Source organism: Myxine glutinosa, chromosome 3, assembly GCF_964187855.1.
Source record: "Myxine glutinosa chromosome 3, kmMyxGlut1.1, whole genome shotgun sequence".
In the NCBI taxonomy this organism is placed as follows: domain Eukaryota; kingdom Metazoa; phylum Chordata; class Myxini; order Myxiniformes; family Myxinidae; genus Myxine; species Myxine glutinosa.
The window spans coordinates 124,963,267-124,983,320 of NC_136263.1; the positions used below are offsets into that span (position 1 = coordinate 124,963,267).

General features: G+C 52.7%; 1 protein-coding gene across 1 annotated transcript; it reads right to left on the reverse strand.

Annotated features, from left to right (window-relative positions):
• Positions 1 to 18,746: 18,746 nt before the first annotated feature.
• LOC137424170 (non-selective voltage-gated ion channel VDAC2-like) lies at positions 18,747 to 19,691 on the reverse strand. Its single transcript, XM_068111634.1, has one exon. It carries the CDS (start codon positions 19,689 to 19,691, stop codon positions 18,747 to 18,749), a length of 945 nt encoding a protein of 314 aa, XP_067967735.1.
• Positions 19,692 to 20,054: the final 363 nt, after the last annotated feature.

A 20,054-nucleotide genomic window follows, 5' to 3' on the forward strand; every position in this document is an offset into this window, starting at 1 on the left:
CAGGAGCGCAGGTAAGCGTCATCCCAGCCTACATGTCCGACAAGCGAACCGTGGGCCGGGGCCCCGCTTTGCTTGCCGCCAACGGTACACCCATCCACACGTTCGGGAAGCGCTGCCTCTCCCTGCGGTTTGGAGGGCAGCGCTTTCAATGGTCGTTCGTGACCGCCAGCGTGCCAATGGCATTGCTTGGTGCGGACTTCCTATGTGCGAATGGGTTGTTGGTCGACGTAAAGCGCAGAAGGCTCGTCCAGGCCGAAACCTTTAGCTCGCTCGCTTGTTCGCTGAGCAGCTCATTGAGCGGCTCACTGAGCGGCTCACCGAGTGGCTTGCCAAGCGGCTTGCTGGACGGTTCCGTCCCGGCGAGTTTGGTTTGCATGCTTCCGGCAGCGGACGACTTTGCCCGCCTCCTCGCCAGTTTCCCGGCCCTCACGCGGCCCACCTTTTCAGCGGTGGCCGTTAAACACGGGGTGGAGCATCACATCCCCACGGTCGGGCCGCCGGTCTATGCCCGGGCACGCCGGCTCGAGCCCACGAAGCTCACGGTGGCGAAAGCGGCGTTCGTCACACTGGAGCGGCTGGGGATCATGCGGCGCTCCAACAGCGCGTGGGCTTCCCCGCTGCACATCGTGCCGAAGCCCAGCGGGGGATGGCGGCCGTGCGGGGACTACCGCCGGCTCAACGATGCCACCACCCCCGACCGCTACCCGGTCCCACACATTCAGGACTTTTCCGTCCGGTTGGCCAACACGACCGTGTTTTCGAAGGTGGACCTCATCCGGGGCTACCATCAGGTCCCCGTCCAACCGGACGACGTCCCGAAGACGGCCGTCATCACCCCTTTCGGCCTCTTCGAATTTCTAAGGATGCACTTCGGGTTGAAGAATGCGGCTCAGGCGTTCCAGCGGCTTATGGATAGCGTCTTGCGCAACTTACCTTTCCTGTTCGTCTACCTGGATGACATCCAAGTCGCGAGCGCGTCCCAGGAGGATCACCTGCTCCACCTCCGCACGCTGTTCGAACGCTTGGGCCAGCATGGCCTAATCATCAACCCTGCCAAGTGCCGTTTCGGTGTCACCAACATCGACACTCTTGGGGCACCGCATCACCGAGCACGGGGCCGTCCCTTTACCGGCCAAGGTGGAGGCGGTCAGGGATTTCCCGCGGCCCCGCATGAGCAAGGGGCTCCAGGAGTTCCTGGGCATGGTAAACTTTTATCACCGCTTCATGCCCCACGTCGCCCAGCTCCTCTGCCCCTTGCACGAGGCCCTCTGGGGCAAGCCGGGCAAAGGTGACATCGCCTGGTCGGAGCCGATGGCCGCGGTGTTCGCGGGCGCAAAGCTGGCTCTGGCCGACGCCACCATGCTGGCGCACCCGGCGCCCGATGCACCGATCGCCCTCACCACCGACGCGTCGGATTATGCGGTGGGCGTGGTGCATGAGCAATGGGTGCGTGGTGCTTGGCAACCGCTGGCGTTTTTCAGCCGGTAGCTTCGCCCGCACGAACGCCGGTACAGCACCTTCGACCGAGAGTTGCTCGGACTCCACCTGGCGGTCCGACACTTCCGCCATCTGCTGGAGGGCCTCCCGTTCACGGCCTTCGTTGACCACAAGCCCCTTGTGTTCGCGATGGCCAAGGTCGCCGAGCCATGGTCGGCACGGCAGCAGCGCCACCTCTCTGCCATGTCCGAGTACATGACGGACATCCGTCACATGGCGGGTAAGGACAACCCGGTGGCGGATTGCCTTTCCCGGTCCGTCGTGCACGCGGTCCACCTCGGGGTCGACTATGCCCGGATGGCGGAGGCCCAGACCGCCGACCCCAGCGTCCAGGCCTTGCGGACCGCCGTCACGGGCCTCCGCGTCACCGAGGTGCCGTTCGACGCCACGGGCACGGCCCTCCTATGCGACGTCTCCCTCGGCCGGCCTAGCCCCATCGTGCCCGCTGGCTGGCAGCGCCCGGTGTTTGACGCCATCCACAGCCTGTCCCACCCTGGCGCGAGGGCATCCCAGAAACTCGTCGGGGCAAAGTTCGTCTGGCATGGCCTCCGGAAGGACGTCCGCGACTGGGCCAGGACGTGCCTCGCGTGCCAGCGCGCAAAGGTCCACCGCCACACCCAGGCACCGTTGGCCCTGTTTACGGTGCCCGAGCGGCGGTTCGACCACGTGCACGTCGACTTTGTGGGGCCTCTGCCCCCTCGCGAGGGTTCACCCACCTCCTCACCATGGTCGACCACACCACACGGTGGCCGGAGGCCATCCCATTGGCGGTGACGTCTGCGGCTGAGGTGGCGCAAGCCTGTATCGCCACTGGGGGTGCCCGGTTCGGTGCCCCCTCGGACATCTCGTCCGACCGCGGCCCCCAGTTCACCTCGGAGCTCTGGGCCGCGATGGCGCAAGGACTCGGGGTGAAGCTACACCACACCACGGCCTATCACCCCCAGGCCAATGGCCTGTGCGAGCGCTTTCATCACTCCATGAAGGCCGCGCTCCGGGCCAGCCTCTGCGACGGCGGCTGGGTCGACAGACTCCCCTGGGTCCTGCTGGGCCTCAGGACGGCGCCCAAGGACGACCTGCGCGCGTCCTCGGCGGAGCTGGTCTTTGGGCAACCACTGCGGGTACCGGGTGAATTTATCCCCGACTCCACGGCTCCTTGGTCCGCGGCACAACAGCGCTCCGCCCTTCAGGAGACTGCCCGGAGGTTCGCCCCGGTGCCGACGGCACACCACGGTTGCCCGCCTTCCCCACGTCGCCCCGGAGCTTCGCACGGCAAAGTACGTGTTCATCCGGCACGACGCCCACCGGGCACCGCTACGGCCCCCGTACGACGGGCCCTTCCGCGTGTTGGAGGCCGGGGACAAGTTTTTCACGGTCGACATCGGCGGTGCCCCGGATCGCATTTCCGTGGACCGCCTCGATCCAGACCACCCCCCGCCAGCAGCTCTGCCTCCGCGTCGAGGCCGCCCCCCGGCGGTCGGACCCCCGCCAGCAGCTCTGCCTCCGCGTCGAGTCCGCCCCCCGGTGGTCGGACCCCCGGCACCCCCCGCCCTGCCGTCCCGCCACCCCCCAGACCGGCACCCATCGCCAGGGGGCATTTCGGCCGGGTCATCCGGCTTCCCCGCAAACTCACCCTTCAGGTGCGCGGGAATTCTGGGGGGGGCGCGTGTGGCGGACACAAGCAAGGTACACGAATCCAGCGCACCAGCAGGTGGCGCGAACGTCCAGGCGGGGAACTGGAATGCATGCCCCGCCTATCGACAGATCGGCCACGCCCGGGGATGAGGCGTGGCCTCGGCACATATATGCGGGCTCTAAGCTCGGGCCCACCCAGTGCTGCAGTTCAAGCTTTCACAATAAAGATTCTTGGTTTATCAAACGCGTTGTGGCCTACCTCTTTGGCAAGCATGTTGTGTGCGCAGCACCACACTTCAATGTAAATAATTTAAATAATTTCTAGTGGAAAATGAGAAGTGAATAGCTTACTTAAATGCTTAACAAAGTCTTTTGTAGGATTTATATTAGTTTCACTCATGTGATGCAACGATGTCACTTCCTGTTTGGTCACTTCCTGTTTATCTCTTCCTGTTTGGTCACTTCCTGTTTGGCTCTTCCTGATTCTTCTGAGGCAAGAGATAGACATGTGCTGCATGCTCCCAGTGCAATCCATTTGCATCCTTTGTCAATCATCGTAAAGCAATGCTGTAAGTTGGTTTATTTGACATTGGACATGTTAGGGTTCATGTGTGGGTGATTATTTCATTGAAAATTACGATTTATAAGATGTTTTAGGAACAGTTTATTTACAATTGTGTAGGGGCTCACAGCACTGCCATTGCCCTTGGAGGCTGGTTCCTGTAGTGCAATATTCTTATTTACATCTATGTACAATGGAAGAACGACACTGAATGTATTTTTTGTATTGTTTTATTTACAGTTTTTACCACAACATCTTGATGGAGAAGAGTGACAGTAAATGGTGAAACTTACTACGACTCTGGCTTCATTAGATACGGTTTAGCTTGGTGTTTAGTCGGTTCCAACACTGCACGAGAACATTATATCCACCAACGAATGCTGGCAGATGGGACGCCCAGTTAACATCCATCCAAGGAACAGCGCACACATTGAAGAATCACCCTGCCTGTGAATCACCGCAATGACAGATAAAGATGGATCAGGATTCAAACTCAGGCTAGACAGCTTGGAGGCGAGTGTGTGTACCTCCATGCTATCCTGGCAATCCATTTGATTTGAGGGACTGCACTCTTTATGTAGTGATGGTGTCCGAAAAAGTGTTAACACCACATATTTTGATTTGCGTTATATCCGCTTACGAATAGACCTTATGCATATGACGTCACACACTCTTAGAAATGGAAGTGCACCCCCTCTGAGGACAAGCAATACTGCTACTGCAGCAATACTGCTGGAACTACACAATGCAAATCCTGGGCAGTGCCCCATTCATGGGCAGATTCCACCTGTTGGAGGGACTGAAACCCAAACGGAACTGTCTTTCAGAGACATTCGTGCACTGGAAAAAAAACATGGAGGTGAAGTGTGCAACTCCGCCGCGGATGCGCGCAGGTCGTCCTTGGGCGCCGTCCGGAGGCCCAGCAGGACCCAGGGGAGCCTGTCGACCCAGCCACCGTCGCGGAGGGTGGCCCGGAGCGCGGCCTTCAAGGAGTGGTGGAAGCGCTCGCACAGGCCGTTGGCCTGGGGGTGGTAGGCCGTGGTGCGGTGCAGCTGGACGCCGAGCCCCCACGCGACCGCCCTCAGAGCTCCGAGGTGAACTGGGGGCCGTGGTCGGACGAGATGTCCGAGGGGTCGCCGAACCGGGCAACCCAGGTGGCGATGAATGCCTGCGCGACGTCCGCCGCCATCGTCGCCACCAAAGGCACGACCTCCGGCCACCGGGTGGTGCGGTCCACCATGGTGAGGACGTGGGTGAAACCCCGCGAGGGGGGCAGAGGTCCCACCAAGTCCACGTGAACGTGGTCGAACCGACGTTCGGGCACCGTGAACGGGGCCAACGGGGCCTGGGTGTGGCGGTGCACCTTCGCGCGCTGGCATGCGAGGCACGTCCTGGTCCAATCGCGGACGGCCTTCCGGAGGCCATGCCAGACGAACGTGTCGGCGACCAGCCTCTGGGAGGCCTTCGTGCCCGGGCGGGACAGGCCGTGGATGGCGTCAAAAACCCGGCGCTGCCAGCCCGTGGGCACGATGGGGCAAGGCCGCCCGAGGGAGACGTCGCACAAGAGGGCCGTGCCCGCGCCGTCGAATGGCACCTCGGTGACGCGGAGGCCCGTGACGGCGGTCCGCAAGGCCTGGACGTCGGGGTCGGCGGTCTGGTCCGCCGCCACCCGGGCATAGTCGATCCCGAGGTGGACCGCGTGGGCGACGGACCGGGAAAGGCAATCCGCCACCGGGTTGTCCTTTCCCGCGACGTGCCGGATGTCCGTCGTGTACTCGGACACGGCCGAGAGGTGACGCTGCTGCCGGGCCGACCATGGCTCGGCGACCTTGGCCATCGCGAAGACCAGGGGCTTGTAGTCGACGAAGGCCGTGAACGAACGGCCCTCGAGCAGATGGCGGAAGTGCCGGACCGCCAGGTGGAGCCCGAGCAACTCGCGGTCAAAGGTGCTGTACCGGCGTTCGTGCGGGCGAAGCTGCCGGCTGAAAAACGCCAGTGGTTGCCAAGCCCCACGCACCCATTGCTCGTGCACCGCGCCCACCGCGTAGTCCGACGCGTCGGTGGTGAGGGCGATCGGTGCATCGAGCGCCGGGTGCGCGAGCATGGTGGCGTTAGCCAAGGTGAGCTTCGCGCCCGCGAACGCCACGTCCATCTGCTCGGTCCAAACAATGTCACCTTTGCCCGGCTTCCCCCGGAGGGCGTCGTGCAGGGGGGCGCAGGAGCTGGGCGATGCAGGGCAGGAAACGGTGGTAAAAGTTCACCATGCCCAGGAACTCCTGGAGCCCCCTGATCGTGCGGGGGCGCGTAAACCCCTTGACCGCCTCCACCTTTGCCGGTAAGGGGGTGGCCCCGTGCCTGGTGACGCGGTGCCCCAAAAAGTCGATTTCGGCGACGCCGAACCGGCACTTGGCGGGGTTTACGATCAGGCCATGCTGGCCCAGGCGTTCGAAGAGCGTGCGGAGGTGGCGGAGGTGCTCTTCGTGGGACGCGCTTGCGACGAGGATGTCGTCCAGGTAGACTTAAACGCAATCCAAGTCGCGCAAGGCGCTGTCCATCAACCGTTGGAACGCCTGAGCCACATTCTTCAACCCGAAGGGCATCCGAAGAAACTCGAAGAGGCCGAATGGTGTCATGACGGCCGTCTTCGGTATGTCCTCCGGCCTGACGGGGACCTGGTGGTATCCGCGGATGAGGTCCACCTAAGAAAAGAAGGACATTTTCACCAACCGGGCGGAAAAGTCCTGAATGTGAGGGACCGGGTAGCGGGCAGGGGTGGTGGCATCGTTGAGGCGGCAGTAGTCTCCGCATGGCCGCCATCCCCCGCCAGGCTTCGGCACGATGTGCAGTGGCGACGCCCAAGCGCTCTTGGAGCGCCGTACGATGCCCAGCCGCTCCAGCGTAGCGAACTCCGCCTTCGCCACCACGAGCTTCGTCGGCTCGAGGCGGCGTGCCCAGGCGTAGACCGGTGGCCCGATGGTGGGGATGTGATGTTCCACCCCGTGCTTGACGGCCACCGCCGAGAAGGTGGGCCGCGTGAGGGCCGGGAAGCTGGCGAGGAGGCGGGTGAACTCGTCCGCTGCCGGAAGCGTACAGACCAACCTCGCCGGGACAAAACCGCTCAGCAAGCCACTTGGCGAGCCGCTCAGGGAGCTGCCCAACGAACTGCTCAGTGCGCAAGCAAGCGAGCTGAACGTTTCGGCCTGGACGAGGCGTCTGTGCTTCACGTCCACCAACAACCCATTTGCACATAGGAAGTCCGCACCGAGCAATGCCATGGGCACGCTGGCGGTTACGAACGTCCATTGAAAGGGTTGCCCTCCGAACCGCAGGGAGAGGCAGCGCTTTCCGAATGTGCGTATGGGTGTACCGTTGGCTGCAAGCAACGCGGGGCCCCGGCCCGCGGTTCGCTTGTCGGACGTGGAGGCGGGGATAACGCTCACCTGTGCACCTGTGTCACAGAGGAAGCGACGCCCGGACAAGGTGTCCGTGACAAAAAGGAGGCTGCCGGAAAGGCCGACGCTCAAAGCCGCTACCGAGCGCCGGCCCGGGCATTTCCCGACTTGCCAAACAAGCACGGCGGGCAACAATTCCTAGCCTTGTGGCCAAACCTGGCGTGGAAAAGGCACCAGGTTTGCGGCGGAGGCCGCGGCTTTCGCGGTGGTGGGCGGGGCGTGGCGGCGGCCACGAGGTGTGCATCGGCATCAGCCTCGGGATCCACGACGGCCGCACCGACTCTCGCCCGCCTGTCACAAGCCGCGAAAAACTTGTCGGCCTGGACGGCCAGAGCGCGGGGTTCCTTTATGTTGGAACCGGCCAACGCGAGGCGTACCTGTGCCGGTAGCTGGCGTAGAAAGAGCGCCCGGAATAAAAAAAAATCCGGGGCTTTGTCACCCAGCAGCGACAGCATGTAGTCCATCCGGACCGATGGTCGTGTGTCGCCGAGTTCGGGAAGGTCCAGGAGGCGGTCGGCCCGTTCGCACTCCGTGAGGCCGAACGTGGCGATGAGGAGACGCTTGAGCGCCTTGTACCTGTGGTCGGCCGGTGGGTTCCCAGGACGGACACGACTCGGGCGGCTGTGCCGGGCCCAAGGGCGGCGATGACGTGGTAATAACACATCTCATCCGCCGTTACGCCTCGAAGTTGGACCTGTGCCTCGGCCTGCACGAACCATACCTCGGCCTGAGCTTCCCAAAACTCAGGGAGCTTCACCGCTACCGCGTTGTTTGACATGGCGCGTTCTGTTGGTCAGCGGTGGCTGAACCAGCGTCGAGGTCACCAGTGAAGTGCGGTGCTATGCGCACGACTTGTTTGCCAAGAAGATAAGCAACAACGCGGGTAACCAAAAAGAGGCTTTATTCCAAAGCTCAACTATAGCACTGACGTGCTCGGGGCTGCGCGCCCCGTGTATATCCCGAGGCCACGCCTACCCGTCGGGTGTGGCCGACACCCTCTTGGTGCGTGGAATGATGTCACCGCGCCAGCGAGCCATCGTGTCCGCCACAGAGGAACTACAGAAGGGCAATATTGCCCTCAGAACTCGTGTGTGACCTGGAAGAAAAGATAAGAGCAACAGGTCTGCAGGAAGAACACTTTCAGAACAACGATGCAAAACTCCGATTTTACACGTGACTTCCTTCTTGGGCAATTTTTCTGCCACTCTTCACGTTTACATCATATGCTCTCCCAACGTGTAAAAAACTCACAACGTTTGGTCAAGTGCTAATGTTCCTCATGAAGTTGCGATTAAACATTTTTTACGAGGACCGAGCTTACAGATTCGGAGTCAGCCAGTCAACTGTTTCACGAAACTTCCACCGCATTCTTGATGTAATATTTGTAAAGACTCAGTCGCTGATACACTGGCCCAGTCGTGATGCTCTACGTCCCAGTATGCCGTCATCGTTCAGGAAATTTTTCAGGAAATGTGCAGTTATTATTGACTGCACTGAAGTGTTTATAGAGCAGCCGTCCGATTTACTGGCAAGGGCACAAGTGTGGAGCAACTACAAGAACCATCAACTGTAAAGTTTCTAATTGGTATAACACCACAGGGCTCAATATGCTTCCTAAGCAAGTGTTGGGGAGGAAGGGCAACAGACACTGAGATAACGGAAAACAGTGACCTCATGAATAAACTGATGCCAGGGGATCTTGTGCTTGCCGATCGTGTTTTTTTGTTGATGAATACTGTGGAATGGCGATGGCCGAGGTGAAGGTGCCCCCATTCACCAAGGGAAAGAAGCAACTTGAAAAAGTAGAAGTTGACTGGAGCAGAGAACATTCTTGTGTTCGGATCCATGTTGAACGGGTAATTGGAATGGTGAAACAAAAATATACTGTACTCCAAAATCGCATTCCCATCACACTGATAAATGATGGGACATCGCCAGAAGCAACTGTGAACAAAAGCATACAAGTTGCGTGTGCTCTCGTAAATCTTTGTCCAGGAGTAGTTCCTATGGACTGATTATCATGGAAGTGTTATTTTATGGATCAACAGTATTGCCTTATTAGTGATACACATTGTTAAATACGTACATGAAACAAAACAAAATGACAAGTAATATAAAGTTGCAGCAGTTTTATTGTCACAGTTGTGTCAGCTTCAAAACATATGTACACATATCATGTGCAGCTTCATTTATTGTTCACAGAAAATATGTACCGGAGTGTATGAATTTCTACAGAAACATTTGAAACATTACTATATCCATTGTTACTTCACCAAAAAATACATTTTTATGATTCATTCACCATGTGGAATTAGTTGACGAGGTTAGTTGACGCAATTAGTTGCGATCGCAGTTGACTCACACATGAACGCGTCGTCAGGGCCTTTGTTTGCCCTCTAAGATGGCGTCGCGATTGGTTGTTAGGTGCTTCGTGACGTCAATGCATGAGGTCAATACGACCTAAAATCCAATTAGCTTTACTTATAGCTGCCTCACACTGCCCTGGCTGCTTACCCACTCCAGCTGCCTCACACTGCTTACCCACTCTAGCTGCCTCACACTGCTTACCCACTCTAGCTGCCTCACACTGCTTACCCACTATAGCTGCCTCACACTGCCCTGGCTGCTTACCCACTCCAGCTGCCTCACACTGCTTACCCACTCTAGCTGCCTCACACTGCTTACCCACTCTAGCTGCCTCACACTGCTTACCCACTCTAGCTGCCTCACACTGCTTACCCACTATAGCTGCCTCACACTGCCCTGGCTGCTTACCCTCTATAGCTGCCTCACACTGCTCTGGGTGCTTACCCACTATAGCTTCCTCGCACTGCCCTGGCTGCTTACCCTCTATAGCTGCCTCACACTGCCCTCTCTGCTTACCCTCTATACGGTAGCTGCCTGACACTGCCCTGGCTGCTTACCGTCTATAGCTGCCTCACACTGCATTGGGTGCTTACCCACTCTAGTTGCCTCACACTGCTTACCCACTATAGCTGCCTGACACTGCCCTGTCTGCTTACCCACTCCAGCTGCCTCACACTGCTTACCCACTCCAGCTGCCTCACACTGCTTACCCACTCTAGCTGCCTCACACTGCTTACCCACTCTAGCTGCCTCACACTGCTTACCCACTCTAGCTGCCTCACACTGCTTACCCACTCTAGCTGCCTCACACTGCTCTGGCTGCTTACCCTCTATAGCTGCCTCACACTGCATTGGCTGCTTACCCACTATAGCTGCCTCACACTGCCCTGTCTGCTTACCCACTCCAGCTGCCTCACACTGCTTACCCACTCTAGTTTCCTCACACTGCTTACCCATTCTAGCTGCCTCACACTGCTCTGGCTGCTTACCCTCTATAGCTGCCTCACACTGCATTGGCTGCTTACCCACTATAGCTGCCTCACACTGCCCTGTCTGCTTACCCTCTATAGCTGCCTGACACTGCCCTGTCTGCTTACCTACTCCAGCTGCCTCACACTGCTTACCCACTCAAGCTGCCTCACACTGCTTACCCACTATAGCTGCCTCACACTTCTTACCCACTATAGCTGCCTCACACTGCTCTGGCTGCCTACCCTCTATAGCTGCCTCACGCTGCTCTGGCTGCTTACCCATTATAGCTGCCTCACACTGCTCTGGCTGCTTACCCACTATAGCTGCCTCACACTGCTCTGGCTGCTTACCCACTATAGCTGCATCACACTCCTCTGACTGCTTACCCTCTGTAGCTGCCTCACACTGCTCTGGCTGCTTACACATTATAGCTGCCTCACACTGCCCTGGCTGCTTACCCACTCCAGCTGCCTCACACTGCTTACCCACTCTAGCTGCCTCACACTGCTTACCCACTCTAGCTGCCTCACACTGCTTACCCACTATAGCTGCCTCACACTGCTTACCCTCTATAGCTGCCTCACACTGCATTGGCTGCTTACCCACTATAGCTGCCTCACACTGCCCTGTCTGCTTACCCTCTATAGCTGCCTGACACTGCCCTGTCTGCTTACCCACTCCAGCTGCCTCACACTGCTTACCCACTCAAGCTGCCTCACACTGCTTACCCACTATAGCTGCCTCACACTGCTCTGGCTGCCTACCCTCTATAGCTGCCTCACACTGCTCTGGCTGCTTACCCATTAAAGCTGCCTCACACTGCTCTGGCTGCTTACCCACTATAGCTGCCTCACACTGCCCTGTCTGCTTACCCACTATAGCTGCATCACACTCCTCTGACTGCTTACCCTCTGTAGCTGCCTCACACTGCTCTGGCTGCTTACACATTATAGCTGCCTCACACTGCCCTGGCTGCTTGCCCACTCCAGCTGCCTCACACTGCTTACCCACTCTAGCTGCCTCACACTGCTTACCCACTATAGCTGCCTCACACTGCTCTGGCTGCTTACCCTCTATAGCTGCCTCACACTGCATTGGCTGCTTACCCACTATAGCTGCCTCACACTGCCCTGTCTGCTTACCCACTCCAGCTGCCTCACACTGCTTACCCCCTCTAGCTGCCTCACACTGCTTACCCACTCTAGCTGCCTCACACTGCTTACCCACTATAGCTGCCTCACACTGCTTACCCACTATAGCTGCCTCACACTGCTCTGGCTGCCTACCCTCTATAGCTGCCTCACACTGCTCTGGCTGCTTACCCACTCCAGCTGCCTCACACTGCTTACCCACTCTAGCTGCCTCACACTGCTTACCCACTATAGCTGCCTCACACTGCTTACCCACTATAGCTGCCTCACACTGCTTACCCACTATAGCTGCCTCACACTGCTCTGGCTGCTTACCCTCTATAGCTGCCTCACACTGCATTGGCTGCTTACCCACTATAGCTGCCTCACACTGCCCTGTCTGCTTACCCACTCCAGCTGCCTCACACTGCTTACCCACTGTAGCTGCCTCACACTGCTTACCCACTATAGCTGCCTCACACTGCTCTGGCTGCCTACCCTCTATAGCTGCCTCACACTGCTTACCCATTATAGCTGCCTCACACTGCTCTGGCTGCTTACCCACTATAGCTGCCTCACACTGCACTGTCTGCTTACCCACTATAGCTGCATCACACTCCTCTGACTGCTTACCCTCTGTATCTGCCTCACACTGCCCTGGCTGCTTACGCATTATAGCTGCCTCACACTGCCCTGGCTGCTTACCCACTCCAGCTGCCTCACACTGCTTACCCACTCTAGCCGCCTCACACTGCTTACCCACTATAGCTGCCTCACACTGCTCTGGCTGCTTACCCTCTATAGCTGCCTCACACTGCCCTGGCTGCTTACCCTCTATAGCTTCCTCACACTGCCCTGTCTGTTTACCCCCCATATATATTACCACCCCCAGATCCTTCTGTGTGATATGTTATGAGATTGCCCCTTGCATCATGTAGTCCAACACCATCCAACGTCCACCAAACATAAGAATACCTTCGTTATTCTTATCCAACCCCAGCACCTTAAATATATTTATGTTAAACTGAATCTGCAAATCTTTTAAAGGATTGTTGTGGAAATGACAAGGGTTAACACCAGGTATAGTTCAAGTGTCAGCATCCTTAATGTGTCAGCATAAGGGTGACATAATTAATTGTGATATTAGACAAGCGTCACTTATGTAGTACATAGAGGCCATACCCTCCCACCCCCCCCCCCCCCCCCCCCCCTAATGTCTGTGTCTAAAATCCTGAACTTTTTGACCCCATCTTTAATGTGCTTACCTCTGTTTGTCTGTCTAAATGTCCCATTTTAGTGTTTGCTAGTTCTTGCGATGCTAGTTTTGGCACAAAACAAAAGTTGCAGGTACCACCAGACCGAGCAGAGCAGTCCAAGTCGTTGACAGCCATCGAGGTGAAAGGGTCATGGACAGGTTTTCCCCACCCATGGACCAAACCAATGACCAATGGTGAGAGAGAGTGGATGGGCTTGGCCCACCAATGTCAAGGTATCCTGAGGGGATAAAAGGGTGCAGCAAGGAGTTCTCAGGAATCTGAGGAGGAGAAGCTTCACCTCTTGCTTGCTCTAGAGCCACATTCAATGGGTCCAAGGCCATGCCTCTCTTCTCCCTAACGAGCACATGGGAATATTCAGTCGGAAGATGCAGCGCATCACCCTCCTGGGGAAATTGAACCACAGTCTTTTGAACAACTCTGCCGGGGACCTCTTATTGTCTTGTGGATTCCATATTGTCTATCTTGTGGTGTGTCTGTTAGGCCCAAAGGCCTAGATATTTAAAGATCTCCAAGTGTCTGTTGTGCACATATCAGTAGTGGGTAAGGGGTATTGGTTTGGTGCTTATGTGTTATTTGATCCTCATATTCCCTTCCCCATGACCAATGATTATTGCTTAATTAAATATACCTGGTCTTGGGGTGAATTCAGGTTGTCATGGTCCCTCCTCTGGTAATTATGGAAAGCCCATTGAGGATCAATTGGCCACAGCTATTAACACCACACACCCAGACAGTGTCACACATCTCCAGCTCGCTTGGCCTATTTAGGATGAAACGTGCGGTGCAAGTTAGCGCAGTGCTTGCCCAATATTGTGGGAATTGAACACATGATTCGGCCAAGGTTAATGAAACGGTTTCCCACTACTATCGTACCGAGACGACTCGCGCGCTCGTGCCAGGTATCGGGCACAAAGACAACACCCAATCTTTTGCCCAATGTATTAAAGTACCTAGCCTTTCCAGAATCGTTCAACACCATCTGTGCTATCGACCTCAGTGTCATCCCCAAGGTTAGTGTCATCTGCAAGTTCATAAAGCTGACTCTTAACCCCTGTCCAAATCATTGATGTAAATTATGAACAATAATGGTGCCAGTACTGATCCTCGAGGTACCTTTAAAGTCACGTGACACATCTTCCCAGACAGATACATCCCACTCATGGCCACTCTTTGTTTCTCATCACTCAGTTAGCAACTCTAGCAGCCACTACACAAGCCACAACCTGAGCTAACAACCTCCCATGTGGTACTTTATCAAAAGCTTTTTGAAAGTCTAGAATCTAGATATACCACATTCACTGCACTTCCCTCATCCACCCAATCAGAAACTGTCATTGAAATCGAATTTGTGAAACATGATCTCCGCTTATTCAAGCCATGCTAACTGCCTTTAATTCGTGTAAATATTTAAAATATATATTTTTTTTTTGAAGGTTGAACAACTGAAGTCAAGCAAACATGTCGACAGTTCACCAATTATGTTCTGGATCCTCAACAGTGTTACACTTGCTACACTCCAAATCAATCATATTATCCAATAATCACCACTATTGTAATCCATCATGTTTACAATGAACAGGATCGTCCTCGAGCCAGAACAGCAAAATTATATTCCAACTAGAACGGCACTCACTAGAGAGCATACCTCCACCAGATGAACAGTTTACGTTTTGTATCCCAGAGTAGACCAGAAAATAACAATACAGAATCAGATTTAATCAAAATCATCCGTCCACAACTTTGAGATATTCTGTTACATATCGTTTTTGGCCCTATCTCCAATATATCTTCGATTTTGGCCCTATCTTTGATGGCGAAGAATCACTTTTTAAAAAATTATACTAGCCGGATCCGCATCTTCACCAACATTAAATACATTAGTCCTTGTCAGACACCCAACCTGTCCACCAAATTTCTTCCAAATCTGTCCACAACATCTGTCAAAGCGCCTTTGGGCTTCATGAAAAGCGCTATACAAAATAAATGAATTATTATTATTATTATTATTGAGATATCTTGTTATGTATCGTTTTTGGCCCGACCTCCCAAAGGCGAAGAATCACATAAAAAATTCCACAAGCCGGATCCGAATCGGATCTTCACCAAAATCTAATCATTTCGTCTTTATCACATACGCTGCATCTCTGCCAAATTTCGTCCGAATCCGTCCACAATATCTTGAGATATCTTGTTCACAAACAGACAGACAGACAGGGGTGAAAACATAACCTCCATCCACCGTTGGTGGCAGAGGTACTAGGTTGATGAGTCTAAATAATCAGAAATAAATGATCCTGTTTTTTTCCTGATTATACTCAACACTGAAAATTATTCAGAGGTCAGAGCAAAAAATATATCTTCAGAATCTTCATCAAAGTCGTTAGATTTAATTAAATGTTCCTCAAATTCTGTGGTTATATCAATTTCTCATCACAAACATCACTTGAACTCATATCAAGATTATAACGTCATGAAATTTAATATGTTTTTTCAGATGCAAAGGTTCACATCGTGATAGGAATGCCAAAATCCATGGGCATGAAATCAATTTAAATTTTTAAGAGAGATAGTACATTAGATATTACAAAAGTGTGAAAACCAAAACTAAAGAAAAAAAACAAGCAAAAAAAGCAACTAAATTACCACCAACATGTAAAGTACAGGAAGAAATACAAAATTACAGTTTGGTTAACATAACAGCCTCGAAGGTATTTGGCATACGAGATGTGGAGAAATGTCATTTTCCATTGATCTGGAAAAACCTAGTAAGTCAAATATTGGTCAAAATTTAGTTCAATCTATATTTGGACTTGAAGACATGTGCACTGATGTCCCACATGTTAGCTAACATGCCTAAAGTAATTGTCTCTTGTTCCCAACACCTTAATCCCAAATTTCCATTTTATTTTTCTGAATATCTGATATTCCGGTGAAGGGCATTAGGGCACTTACTAGGTTTTTTTCCAGATCAGGGGAGAATTGGGAGTGGGGGAACATGGAGCTAAATTGAGAGATATGAGAAGGGTGACTAAGCTTGGAAAGGTGGGGGGAAGGGGTGAGAGGGTAAAAGCCCCTGTTATGTTAACATCCATCATATGTACATTGTCATAGCCTTTATCAATGAAAAATAAAAACATTCAACAAGGATATTATCACATCAAGAGTTAGGGGACAGCAAAATGATGAGGCATCCATGAAGACGTGCAGAAGGCCATCCGAGGTTGATTTTGTGGTTCTCAAGAGTATTTGAACAAAAAAACAACAATGGGTAACCACGCCAATAGAGGTAGGTGGTTCATACGGGAGGGGTTAGAAAGTAGTTCAGGAAACTGCATTAGATTCAAACAATGAAATAATTATTTCAGCAAAGCAAAAACCCCAATTCCATAGAACACATTAAATGAAAACGTCATTCATTTATGTGAACACACGACTTATCATCAAAATTATTACCCACAAACCACCCCAACCCATACAAAGATAAAAATTGAAATAGTGAAGAAAAGTAGAAAAGTAGACCCAACTTTTTTCCAAGGAAGATCATTCGAGCAAACTGCCAAGAGAGCAAGACACTCGATATATTTAAGGTCACGTGATACAACCTGTAAGTTCAACTCCACTCAAATCAATCAGTGGTCACGTTCGACAGTCCGTCTTCAAATCCGATTTACATATCTGTATGCAGCCTGTGGCTGCTGGCTGCATCATTTTCTGGATCACATCTGTGCCACTGATGCAATGCCCCCTTTACCAGCTAGATGGTACTCATTTTGCCCACCTCAGAAGGATGACAGGCTGAGTCGACCCACCTGGTGTTAATTCAACACGACAGGGGCTTGAACGGAACACCGTAGAATCTTAATCCAGCCACCCGAACCGTTAAAGCAACCAGGCTTTTGAAATCTGATTATTTGTTCATTTAATTTTTTTTTTTTTTTTTTTTTACATGCCTAGAAAAAGGACGATCAGCATAGATCTCAGAACCCAAGAATGAACTTTTAATAATCAAAGTAAATTTGAAATCCCAAAAACATCATCAGCAGTAAGCACTACCTTGTAGCGAGTAGTCATGTGACTGGAATCCATTCATTAATTACGTTAGCTGGTGGATTCATCACCAGGGTGTGGTGCACTCTAACCAATTAGAGCAGCAAGGAAACCACACAAATGGAACAACAACCCTTTCCTGCTTGAAATACACTATCAAATATTTCCCACAATCCATTGTACTTGGTATTTATAAATCCACAACTCTTTTAAAACAAAACCACAAAATCATCTCATATCCTCGCAGTTACTTTGGTCACAGCAGATGTGCAAAGTTAGAATTGAATTATCAAAAGTTGAAAATAGACGAGGTGGGAGACGAGGTATTGTGCCCATTTGGATTCGAGGGATTCTTCCCTGTATTACGTATAAAGTTGGTTGGATTTGAGGGATCCCTATATTATGTAGAAAGTTGGTTGGATTTGAGGGATCCCTATATTATGTAGAAAGTTGTTGGATTTGAGGGATCCTTCCCTGTCTTAGGTGGAAAGTTGGTTGGATTTGGGGGATCCCTATATTATGTAAAAAGTTGGTTGGATTTGAGGGATCCTTCCCTGTCTTAGGTGGAAAGTTGGTTGGATTTGAGGGATCCCTATATTATGTAGAAAGTTGTTGGATTTGAGGGATCCTTCCCTGTCTTAGGTGGAAAGTTGGTTGGATTTGAGGGATCCCTATATTATGTAGAAAGTTGGTTGGATTTGAGGGATCCCTATATTATGTAGAAAGTTGTTGGATTTGAGGGATCCTTCCCTGTCTTACGTGGAAAGTTGGTTGGATTTGAGGGATCCCTATATTATGTAGAAAGTTGTTGGATTTGAGGGATCCTTCCCTGTCTTACGTAGAAAGTTGGTTGGATTTGAAGGATCCTTCCCTATATTACGTAGAAAGTTGGTTGGATTTGAAGGATCCCTATATTACGTAGAAAGTTGGTTAGATTTGAGGGATCCCTGTATTATGTAGAAAGTTGTTGGATTTGAGGGATCCTTCCCTGTCTTATGTGGAAAGTTGGTTGGATTTGAGGAATCCCTGTCTTACGTGGAAAGTTGGTTGGATTTGAAGGATCCCGATATTATGTAGAAAGTTGGTTGGATTTGAGGGATCCTTCCCTGTATTACGTAGAAAGTTGGTTGGATTTGAGGGATCCTTCCCTATATTACGTGGAAAGTTGGTTGGATTTGAGGGATCCCTGTCTTACGTGGAATGTTGGTTGGATTTGAAGGATCCCTATATTACGTAGAAAGTTGGTTGGATTTGAGGGATCCTTCCCTGTATTACGTGGAAAGTGGTTGGATTTGAGGGATCCTTCCCCGTCTTACGTGGAAAGTTGGTTGGATTTGAATGATCCCGATATTATGTAGAAAGTTTGTTGGATTTGAGGGATCCTTCCCTGTCTTATGTGGAAAGTTGGTTGGATTTGAGGGATCCTTCCCTGTATTACGTAGAAAGTTGGTTGGATTTGAGGGATCCCTGTATTATGTAGAAAGTTGGTTGGATTTGAGGGATCCCTGTATTATGTAGAAAGTTGGTTGGATTTGAGGGATCCTTCCCTGTATTACGTGGAAAGTTGGTTGGATTTGAGGGATCCTTCCCTGTATTACGTGGAAAGTTGGTTGGATTTGAGGGATCCCTGTATTATGTAGAAAGTTGGTTGGATTTGAGGGATCCTTCCCTGTATTACGTGGAAAGTTGGTTGGATTTGAGGGATCCTTCCCTGTATTACATGGAAAGTTGGTTGGATTTGAGGGATCCTTCCCTGTCCTGTGTGATCCTGTCCTGTGTGGAAAGTTGGTTGGTCATATGAATCAACTCCTTAGGATTCAAATTCCAAACCTATTCCCACGGCATGACCACCTGAGTTCAAGGTATTCAGGTTGAGGCTGTTGCACAGAGCCAGTTTAATTCCAGGAGATAGAACGTGTGAAAATGCCAATCCCAAGAAACCATCGAAGGTGACCGTCGCAGTCACGGTGGAGTGTGCACCCCACTGGAACTTAGCAGCCAAAGCCATCATGAGACTACACCTGTCGCTCCCCAGGGTGGACCTCATCTGCGAGCGCTTGGGTTCCAACATCCAGGGTTTCCGCACAGTGTCCGCCAGGTGAGCCACGCGGTCCGAGACCCCGGGGAGCGGCTTCGCCATTGAAAACGCCACGTCCAGAGGGCCAAAGGGCTGCGACATCAGCAGGTTCAGGAAGCGACCTCCTTCGATCGTCACCATGAGCTGTCTCTTACCGAGCTCGTAACCCGCCGAGCCGGACCACTGCGTGTCGACCCCATTCGGCCCGCCCAGCTGGGTCCAAGCCCCCATCAGCCAATGGCCCGACCGAAACACCGTCGAGAGCGTCGCCGTTGTACCGACCTCTTCGAAATTGGCTTCCGCCTCGACTCGCAACGCGGCCCGGGTCAGGGAGGCTCGGGCCAAAGCGAGCTTGTTGCCCGTGCTCGGAGAGAAAGCGGCATCGAAGGTGAGATCGACGCCCCGGACGAGACGGTAGAAATCGACGCGACCACCTAGAGTCCCGTCCGAGGCCCAGCGGCTTGTCACGTCCAGGTCCCGGGACGAGAAAGGACGCCCGACGGACACGTTCCCTGCGAACCTCCCGCTCTCCAGACCGAATTTTCCGCAATAACCGAACTCGACACCATCGCACGTTTTGCTCTTCCAATCCAACCGGATGAATCCTGGGTCGCACCCAAGGTTGAACAAGTCCCAAATGTGCCGCCCGAGCTCCGTGTAAGCAGGAGGCCTCTCCATTGCAACGCAGCACTTGAACTTCCTGTTCTGTCGACCTCATTATTCAAATCGTAAATAATCCTTAGAAGACAATTAACGTCACGGAATAACGACAAAAAAAACAATATATACCTTCCACTAACGGACAAAGAGAGGATTACGCGTGGTGGGGTTTGAGGGAAATACGAGGCTGCTGCCGGTTCTGCTGCGAACTACTTCACCATGGAAAGTACCATATGAATAATAATGCTGGACTTATTTTATTTTGCATAGCAATTCCACGGGCAATATCAAAATGTCAGTGTTGTTCAATGGCATAACAGGATAAGTAAATTAAATAAATAATCTTCTGACATGAATAAAATCTAAACACAATCGTGATTT